Source organism: Austrofundulus limnaeus, unplaced genomic scaffold (genome assembly GCF_001266775.1).
Source record: "Austrofundulus limnaeus strain Quisiro unplaced genomic scaffold, Austrofundulus_limnaeus-1.0 Scaffold118, whole genome shotgun sequence".
Classification (NCBI taxonomy): domain Eukaryota; kingdom Metazoa; phylum Chordata; class Actinopteri; order Cyprinodontiformes; family Rivulidae; genus Austrofundulus; species Austrofundulus limnaeus.
The window spans coordinates 418,489-428,811 of NW_013952520.1; the positions used below are offsets into that span (position 1 = coordinate 418,489).

Genomic DNA, 10,323 nt, shown 5'->3' on the forward strand with positions numbered 1-10,323 from the left:
TTGCTAATGAGTATGCTGGATAGATACATCTTGAAATACTCTCCATTTTAGTTAAAAATATTCTGCCCAGTAAACTAACATCACGCAGCAGCCAAAAGTTGAGCTTAGATTGGCAATTATCTATTACTTTCCAAATATTTTCATTTTCTCTATCAACATAATTTTTTGATATAGTGATACCTAAATATTTCACAGTGGATTTTATGGGTATGCTGTAAGCTTCGTAGGCCTCACCACACTTTAAACAGCTGGGCAGTCTTCTTCTGCATAAAATGCTTTAATGTACCTCATGTTTAATATGTGAGTTGTTTTTTTTTTAAACATAATATATATTATGCACTTGAGGTAAATTAATGTGTCAGTGTAACCTAAACCATCCCCGAGAATGTACAGGTTAGTTTCTAGAAAATGTTTATTAAAGTTCAGTATTTGATTTCAGTATTTTTAAAGGAAGTATGAAATTTATCAATTGTAAACATAAGGTTGACATCTATTGTTAATTTCTCAGTTGCACAGATTGCCATGTGAACTTTGTAAGATTTTCCATTAAAGCCACAACATATGGGGCTAATTTGCTTGAAGTAGAAAAATTGAAACTTTTTACAATTCTGCCTTAAAATATATAGCTCAATACATTTTAAAAAAATTTGAGCTGAATTTCTTTTTTTTCTGCATTTTGTTTAGATATTTAAAACTTTGTAATAAAGAATGGTTTACATGAAAGAAACCACATCTCAGGATTTAAAATGACATATTTCCCCACCCAGTATTGGTAAAAATAACTTATCTCACACTATCTGGAAAACATCATGCTTCTAAATTTATACCTTCATGTTTAAATGTTTTACACGTGTTTCCCAACCGTTCCTCAAGGCACACTGCCGTGCATGTTTTAGGTTTCCTTGCTTCAACACACCAGATTGCAGTTCAACAAAAGCCTGTTAATCAGTTATCAGCTATGTTGAGGCAGGGGAAACATGCAGAACAGTGCGCCTTGAGGACCAGGGTTGAAAAACACTGTTTTACACAACTGAACCAAAATCATAAATATAATTTAGTATTTTTATTCTTTCTCAAATGAATCATATATTTTTAAAATAATAATTTACCTTTTAATATATATCTCCAATAAGACAAACTACAAACAAAGTGAGATCCATTTATACAGTTTATTGTTAGCAAAATGTCATGTTCACTCCTGCATCTTCTCGATGGTCTCCTCTTTGTATTTGCCCTTCTCCTTTCCAGCAGCGCGAGACTTGGCCTTGCGTTCAAGGATCTTCTTGCGGTCCTTGTCAAGCTTTAGCCTGGTGATAACCACCTGCAGACACAGATAAAACACAGGCTGGTAAACACATTTCTCTGCGAGCTGAACCAATCAAAAAGATTTGGCACTGAACTGACGGGAAGAACTATTATTAACAGAAACCTCATTTTGTTCAGGTTTGAGAAAACAGGACAGAGGAAAAAAAATAGCTTTGATGTCTGATGGTTCAGGCCTATGCAAGCTTGTAGACTAGATTTTAAAATGAAGAATCAAACAGTTCTCACTTATTTAGGCATTTTTAACAAAACAGATAGTTCTCTACATTTTTACTTTTGATAAACATTTAAGCTTCAGAAATCTAAAACTGCCAGGTGGTGTCTAAAATCAGTCACAGCTGACCAATGATCCCTCAAAAACCAGTTTGATCATTTCCCTAAATAATAGATTACTATTGTTTAAAATAAACTCAACCTTAAAAAGTTAAGAATTAGTCTAGTATAACCTGCCAAACAAAGTATTTACTGCCCAGAATAAAACTGTCACATGTATGAGTTCAATTTGTAGCAGAAGTAAAGATTTACACTCAAACTTAAAAGGCTGAACCAAATCAATCATTTTTATTGTGCAACTAGCAGTTAACATTTGAATCACAAGTTAACCAAATGTGTTTATTCTAAATAATAAATCTGAAGGTAATATAAGGATACAAGATGTTCAGGATCAAAAAGCTCAGTATCATTTTTGGTGGCTCTGATCCTTATAAGTGGTATTAAATCAGAAAGTAAAATCCAACAAGTTTCAAAGTGACCCCAGTCTGAACGGTCACGTTACATTTCAGACCTTTACATCATTGAAGTAGAGCTATGTGAATTGATCCAAATATTGACTTTATAAGAAACCAATGTCTTGTAGTTTAAAGCTCTGAACTCTGCACATCTTCAGCAAAAAAGTTAAGTTGCTTTGACATTTTAATCTTTTAACTTTTACATTTGCCTTTTCCTAGACTAAAAACAAACATATGATACTAACAGTGTTAGTATCTCATGTCAAAAAGAAAAAAAAATTGTATAGGTCTTCGGGACGGGTTCTTCTCTAATGAAACGTTTCGTCTCTCCTCGAAAAGACTTCTTCAGTCTGAGAGTTTCAGGCAAAATTCAGGCTTTTAAGCCCTGCCTCCATGTGACTGATACATCACATGGCTATTGTTGACACCTAATTAACACCTATTGTTAACAGGGGGTGGAGTGATACTGGCAAAGGCCGCGCTGTAGGAGGACAACTGAAAACGGAGGCCTCCACCTCTGTTTAATGATGGACGGTCTTTCTTCACAAAAATGTCTTCTTTTACTCCTCTCTCAAACCAACGTTCCTCTCTATCAAGAATGAGAACATCCTCATCTCTGAAAGAGTGACCGCTGGCCTGTAAATGAGTGAAAACTGCAGAGTTCTGGCCATTAGATGTAGCTCGTCTGTGTTGGGACATTCTTTTGAACAGTGGCTGCTTTGTTTCTCCTACAGCGCTGCCATTGCCAGTGTCACTCCACCCCCTGTTAACAATAGGTGTTAATTAGGTGTCAACAATAGCCATGTGATGTGAGTATCAGTCACATGGAGGCAGGGCTTAAAAGCCTGAATTTTGCCTGAAACTCTCAGACTGAAGAAGTCTCTTGGAGGAGACGAAATGTTTCATTAGAGAAGAACCCGTCCAGAAGACCTATGCAATTTTTTTCTTTTTGATTTTTTACCTGGCTTACTGAGATGCATCAGGACAGTCTCTCATGTCCCACAATTGTTGGACTGAATTGGTCCTAGGCTGGTGTGAGTGATACATAAATTTATTTCTACTTCCAGAACATCGTTTCTGTTTCAGAAGTGCCATTCTACGCCAGAGCAGGTGGGAACAAACACGATCAAATGGCGTCAAAATCAAAACACTGAACAGAACGAGCAGAGCTGATATTAATTTAGCTGTATGTGACTGCAAAAGAACGTCAGAATTGATTCACACATGCTGCAGCTTCTGTATTTACTTCTGTACACACAGCGTGCTGCATTGTTGAAGCAAACTGCATGCCCAGAAGAACGCTCACACTGCAGTCTGATGGTGGGCACATTTAAATTACACAAACAACCGCACGTGCACAAAATAAACAAAAATAAAAAAAATTAACTCAGAAAATAAAAGTAAGAATTGTGTATTAAAACTGGCAGCGGGAATGTAGCCTAAATATCTCTGGTGAAACAAGAATTCAACAAAAATCATGTAAAAAAAAAAAAAGGCTTCCAAAAGTAATGTGAAGCTTATAAACTCTGCATTGGTAAAGTGCATCAATGTGTGAATAAAAAGCTTAATAATAGTAACAGTAAAGCTGAATCTGGTTTATTACAAATGTGATAAACATTACATTTTTGCTAAATATACTTGGATATTCTACATTTTAAAGAGCAAACTAAAATATAAGAGAAACAGGACTTTTCTTCCTAAATTATATTTTTCTTTAATCTCACTTTTAAGTCAGACTTTGATATAACTTATTTCATGTTTTTCACCTGAAATCTAAAAGGTGTTGTACAGATATCTTGAATCTGGGGAAGGGAAAAAAATAAAATAAAAAATTTCCACCCAGACACTATTTACTATATAATATAGAAAGCTTGTCAAATTCTTAATTGTCTTGGATACAGTTAGTTTATAACTAGAACTGCACAAAATTCAATAAATATTGTCACTGCATTATCAATATTGTAAAGGACTGCAATAAATCAGAAGTCGTTATTTGACAAGCCGCATGCATTCATTGCATGCTAATATTTAGTCAATCCAACAAACACTTATAGACCTTGATGCCCACACTTTATGTGACAATAACGACAGAAAAGAAACACAGAATGAGGAAAATGTGTTTTTTTGCAACTGATAGTCACTGTAATATAGGGTTGGGCAATATTGGCAAAAAAAAAAAAATCACGATTAATTGTGGTATTTAGCCGATAATGATTAATCCCCTGGAGTTCCTGGACATCCTTATGTCCTGGTCACATGACCCATTTAGTGGGAAAAATTTTCTCTTCATAAAAATCTGTTCCAAATTGTGTCAAGATTACAGATTTCAGGCTATACATCAAATTTTAAATTGTGTTGATAGATAAATAAATTACAGAATCTTTTTTTTTTTAAATTTTGGTCATATTTGAAGCAGAAAGGAGCACCGAGTGGGCTCTGCATGGTGGCATTAATCGTATTAATTGTCAAGTGTCAAAAAATAATCGATTAATTTTTTTTCTGATGATTAATTGCACACGATACGATTATGCCCAACCCTACTGTAATATTAGAAATACTGYACAATGCAAATTAATATCTTATTGTGCAGCAGAAAGGTTCACAGCGTGAGTGCTGATAACTCGAAGAAGCATCAAAACGCAAGTCGGCAAAACAAAAACACGCTCACGTGATTTAATGAAGTGGCACAGGTCACGCAGACAGTCTATTGCTTGGTTTTACTTTCCAGCAGCTTTATCAGTGATGTCTAACAAGTCTTTCATGAAACTGATTACACAAAACCTGTGTATAGCTGGTGGCAAATAACTTTGGTCTAATGCTGAGAACACTGTACCCACTAGAGGAGAATCCTTCTCTGTATACGTCCTGAAATCCACAGAGCGTAAACATTTGTATCACCCTTCAAAATGAGGGAGACTCTAGAACGGCATGAAAGAAACAAAACTGCGAACACCCAATATTTGACACTCGTGCCGAGCTAACCCTTACAGATCAGGTGCTCCRACACTTCAGACTCACCTTGCTGGGGTGGATGCCGACATGGACTGTGGTTCCGTTGGCCTTCTCTCTCTGCACACGCTCGATGTAGATGACATACTTTTTCCTGTAGACCTGGACCACTTTGCCGATCTGCTGGCCTTTGTAGTGTCCACGAACAACCTGGGAGTTAGGAGTAAAYGGTAAGTCAGTAACAATTCCTTTACAAACACCCACCACATCATCCCACATGTCCCAACCAACAGCACCTGGACTTCGTCGTCTTTGCGGATGGGCATGGACCTCACGTTGTACTTCTGGCGGAGCTCCTTAGACAGAGGGGAGGACATGATCTTCCTCCTGATGTGTGAGGGGGCATTGAAGTGCCTCTTGCGGTTCTTACGGCGCGAGGAGGATACAAACGGGTTCAGCTTCATGATGCTGAGAAAAACATGTATGTTAAAAATAAAAACTTGACTAACTTACAACTTTATAATTGTGCAAACTAAAGACTGCACAGACACTAATGGTAGCTCAATTACTTGACTTATAAACACTTTATAATACAATAACTTTACAGCATTACAACACTTGTATTATAATCAAAACTGAGGCAAAGATAATTTTGTGCAGAATGTAGAATTTGGATTGACAAATWCGCATGTAAACACAAGACAGCTCTCTGGGTTGCGAGTAGAGCTAATCGGTTAGCTTTAGCAATATGCGCTAGGGGTTAGCATTACTGTAGCAGACACAAAATAGGATATATTACTGAGGACATAAACAAAGCCTTTTACTGACAGCGTAGATAATATGAACTCCACTAGACGTAATCATAAGTTTATTAGTATTTGCTTTCAGCAAAACCCTAACTTTGCTAGCGGKAGCAGACATGAGGATTGAGCCGGACCAAACGGAAACCAAACGACAATATTTAATAATCAATCCACAAAACGAGGCAAATACAATCCGCTTGTTTGATAAGATTAATGTTGGGATCGTGTTGACACTTGGACACGGTCATACAATGACTTTAAATGGAGGATGGATGATGATAGTTTCAGGGAAATTGTGCCTTGAATTCTTACCCTGCCTTTGCTCCTCTATGGCCGGCGGAAAAGAGACCTACATYGTACTTCCGGTTGCATTAGTCGCACACAAATCTCGCGAGATCTCCGAGCTCCGCGTGGAAAAAAATAACACCGCCTGCATGTAAACACAACCCGTGTAGCTGCTATGTTTACAACTTCTGAGCGAAGTTTATTTCATTTTTTAATGAGGTAAATATCGATGCTTTAAGTTGGATTTATTATTTTTGACCATTAGGACACATTTAACGTAGCTATATATATTTTTTTTACAAGATTTTGAGTAAATCAATGTTGYAATATTTTTTGATGCCACGTTACAAAAAATGTCGCAAGATGGCGCCAAACTTAACTAATCGATAACCTGCTGGGGAAACAAGTTTTGTTTATGATTCATCTAGTTCGTGCCTCCCATGTTCGTCAGTGTGTGTGTTATCAAGCTGCGAGATCTCTAAACAGCTGCGGTGGCTCTTCTCACTCAGATCAGCTGACAAACAAACAAACAAACAAGCAAACAAACACCAGAGGCTGCGTTCACAGCTGGACCACACACGCACACACGTCCACTGACCTCCCGGCTGTGAGGACAGAAACCCTGTCCTGCTTTAGACAACGTCTCCGAGGAGGACTAGGAAACTACGGCGTGCTGTCCCCGGGGTGGCCGGAGCCTGCCTGCCTGGCTGCGGACAGCGATGCTGTCATAGCCCCCCCACCCCCTGCGCCGCGGACCTTCTCTCCCCCTCCCGATCCTCTCTGGCCGGCTGTCGCGGCAGCGGTGCGGATGTGGAGCCCGCGACGCAGCGCTCTCCACCMGTCGGCAAAGCACCGGAGAAGATGAAATGTTTTTCCCGCTACCTCCCGTACATCTTCCGCCCTCCGAGCACCATCCTGTCCTCCACTTGTCACACCGAAGGTAGGTAGGGTGGGACGCAGAGGGAGGGGGGTGGGGGGGGGGGGCTTTGGGGCTCTTTGCTTATTTTTGTGACAGAATTGTTTTTGGATGTTTGTGTGTCTGACACACGTGTGTAAAGTTATGGCTGGCCGGTTGTGCAGCAAACCCGTGTTTTCTCCTTTCAGACCCATCAGACAGAGCATGAAGTTATTGTTGGTGCTGTTTTTAAGGGGCAAATACAAAAAACAAAGTGTCTGCTTGTGACCAAGTGGGGAAAATAAAGTGAGTTTGAGGAGCACAACTTCCAAAGTCCCCTCATTCACATTAGGAGCAGATTAATTCACTTGTGAGATAAAAAAAAAAAAAACTTAAACCACAGCAACATTTCCTTGGAGTTTCACAGAGTTCATAATGTGCCCCCACCCCCCAGCAGCCTAAATGCTTTTWCACCCCAGCTGCTCAATTCATCCTGCTGATTGTGCTGTCAGATGCAGCCCACCAGGGTCTGAGCATGTTTGTAGAACCAGCCTTTTACTAATGTGGAGACTGAGGCATTGCTTTACTCAGTGGCCTCCTTTCTTCCTGTTGTATGTTCGGCCCTCAGTCAGTCCTCTCACAGGAAGTCAGATATTCTAAAAACAACCATGCAGGATGCACTCCCCTCACAGTAACCTATARAGAGACGCCTCACTTCTTTTTCTCAAACTAGGTGGTGATTTGCTCATTTTTTTAATCCAAAATGTTGCTTCTCTTTGACCCGTTGTTCTTCTTAATGAGTTTACATTTAAATAATTCGCATAATATCTCAAATTTATGGCAGATCATTAAGGAAGTTGGGAAATCACCAGAAGAAAATACAATGAAATTATTACTAACAATGCTCCCACTTTAGTTCTAACTGAGGTCTCGWGGGTCATTTTGACCCAAGGGCAGCAGGGGAGTGAAGACATGTTTGATTGTTTGTTTGCGGGGAATTGATTGAAAAAGAGTAATAATCTTGTCACGACTTTTAGACAGCTTTGAAGGTATTAAAAACAAAACAATGGGTAATGGACAACGTCGCTGTAATACAGACCGCTACAGAAGATCTTTCCTGCCCACAGCCATCAGCATCTACAATAAGTYTTTARTTAAATGAGTTACAACAACACCTAATTTCCCTCTGGGATCAATAAAGTATTTTTGAATTTGAATTGAATTGGGTATAAGTTGTATAATTAGAAAAGTATATGTAAGTTTAAGTTTCATCATTTCGAAGAGCCAACCATGTTATCTGAAACGACAAAGCAAGATTTTAGCTACAAGTTAAAACAATAGTTCAGATCTTTTAAAGTGTTTGGCTGAATAGAAAACATATTACCTGTTGTAGATAGTTTTTTTGACTTAGCAGTTTGGAGAAAAAAATTTTTTTTTTCTAACTGGATTGACGAGCTAATGGCTACTAGGGCTGAGTATTGGTAACAACCTCACAGTCAATTTGATTTCCGTTCCGTGGGTCACAATTTGATTTTGATTTGATTCAGTAATGCTTTAAATGCTTCCATATCAATTTCATAATAAAATAACTATAAATAATTCCCAAGAGTTCCCAGTTTTTAGTTTTTAATTTTCTTACCAAAAATGGTATTACATTAGCATTTTTGAGAAATAAAATGTCTGAAAATAAAGCACAATAATRTTTGTTCTAAATATGGAGTGCAAACATAAAACATGACAAACTGGCCAAGGGATCGAATTTAATCAGCAGTTTCCGAATCGTTGTTGAATTGAAAATAAATATTGGAGTGCATTGATGAATCAATAATYTTACCCACAAGYRTGCTAGTCTAAGACTGAAGTTTTCCTTTCATCTTAAAATTACTCAAGAAAATTTCATAGTGGTTTCCGCAAATGTTATTTTATGAACTTCAGTTTTATATTACATCCATCCCTAGCAGAAATATTGCATTATAATATTCCTGCTGAAAATGCTACAGGCTGCATATTAATTGCTTCAGCTAGCTGCAACTGCTTTTGTTTACACTTCCAAATAAATGATTTTATGTAAACAAATGTGTAATGTTAAATGGACTGCATCGGGGGKTTGTAAAATAAAGTTTTTATAAACTGCTATGGAATTTACTGAGATTAAAAACAGTGCACCAGTCTACTTTTATTTTGTCTTTCTTAGACTGGCCATTAGGGGTGTAAGAAAATATCGATACACTGAAATATCGCGATATTTCATTTCCCGATACTGCATCGATATTCTAAAGCCCTGTATCGATTTTAATTAAGGTTTAAAATGTCAACCTTCTTGCCAACCGTTCATTTTTATGTTGTAGTTCAGCCTCTGACCACTAGTTGGCAGCAGTGAGCCAGCCATTTGGCTCCTCTACCTCTTGAGCGCCAGAGAGTAAGGGTAGCATTAGCATTGTAGGAGACAATGTAAGCATTGTAAGTAAACATTAGCTTTTTTTTTGAGTAAGAGGTTTTTATTTAATAAAATTTTTGGACAAAAAATTCGCAATATTGCAATATATTGCCTTGCTTACAGTATTGCGATATATCAGGATATATCGTATCGTGACCCCTCTGTTATGATATGTATCGTATCGCCAAATTCTTGCCAATATACAGCCCTACTGGCCATTAGCTCATCCATTGTTAGAAATAAACTTGTTTCTTCTGAGYTGATGCTGTCCAAAAATCTATCTACAACAAGTTAGATATTAACTGTTCGTCTCAAACAATCTAAGAAATGAGGYAAACATCACGCTCTCCGTCCCTGTTTGTATGAGAAGTGACGGATGTAACAGAGGAAGCGGTGAATCTTGAAACATCAGGCTCCGGTGCACAGCCTCAGTAACATGATCCTGTGCTGTTCTCTGCGTGGACAGACTCTGAGGAGCAGTTGTAGGCTGGAGGCGAGTGTGAGAGCGTTTGAGTCTTGCTCGCTGAAGGGTGAGWTCATGACACAGCACGCCGACCCTGGAAACATGATGAGTAAAGCAGACCATGTCCTCTTGATTCAAAATGTAGGGAAAGCTGTAAAAAAAAAAAACGTAATATGTGTGCACTAATGCGTCACTTTGCACGAGTGTGCTCGGGCRTCCTGACATGACTTGTTTCCACGTTTTCTTTCCCGCGAGTCTGCGTGAGCTGGTCGGTRTGTCTCAATAATCCCTGTTCTCCTCTGCTGCCTCCAGCTGAGCAGAGCTCACCCCTGGGAAGATGAGTGTGCAGTTACCATGTTGGTGGAAAATACATTATATAAGCCGAAGACTGGACTGTGTGTGTGTGTGTGTGTGTGTGTGTGTGTGTGTGTGTGTGTGTG

The 10,323-nt window shown here is 38.5% G+C and overlaps 2 protein-coding genes across 2 annotated transcripts in view; one reads left to right on the plus strand and one right to left on the minus strand.

Moving 5' to 3' along the window:
* Positions 1-1,150: 1,150 nt before the first annotated feature.
* On the minus strand, positions 1,151-6,218 carry rpl26 (ribosomal protein L26). Its single transcript, XM_014014684.1, has 4 exons — positions 6,116-6,218; positions 5,297-5,468; positions 5,070-5,210; positions 1,151-1,321 (listed from the first exon to the last, which is right to left on the minus strand). Exons 2-4 carry the CDS (start codon positions 5,462-5,464, stop codon positions 1,193-1,195), a joined length of 438 nt encoding a protein of 145 aa, XP_013870138.1. The 5' UTR covers positions 5,465-5,468; positions 6,116-6,218; the 3' UTR covers positions 1,151-1,192.
* A 469-nt stretch (positions 6,219-6,687) lies between these two features.
* The window catches only part of LOC106521910 (serine/threonine-protein phosphatase 2A 55 kDa regulatory subunit B beta isoform), an 84,707-nt gene continuing 81,071 nt past the window's right edge, over positions 6,688-10,323 (plus strand). The window contains exon 1 of the mRNA XM_014014681.1: positions 6,688-7,028. Coding sequence (XP_013870135.1) covers positions 6,950-7,028 — 79 coding nt within the window. The 5' untranslated portion in view covers positions 6,688-6,949. The remainder of the gene's footprint in view (positions 7,029-10,323) is intronic.

What these genes read in the sequence shown, in the direction of transcription:
- rpl26 (XM_014014684.1), bottom strand. Translation starts at nt 5,464, where the DNA reads ATGAAGCTGAACCCGTTTGTATCCTCCTCGCGCCGTAAGAACCGCAAG. An exon ending in GCAAAGACGACGAAGTCCAG is followed by an intron (nt 5,211 to 5,296) that starts GTGCTGTTGGTT and finishes CCTAACTCCCAG; the next exon opens with GTTGTTCGTGGACACTACAA. An exon ending in TCGGCATCCACCCCAGCAAG is followed by an intron (nt 1,322 to 5,069) that starts GTGAGTCTGAAG and finishes CTGTGTCTGCAG; the next exon opens with GTGGTTATCACCAGGCTAAA.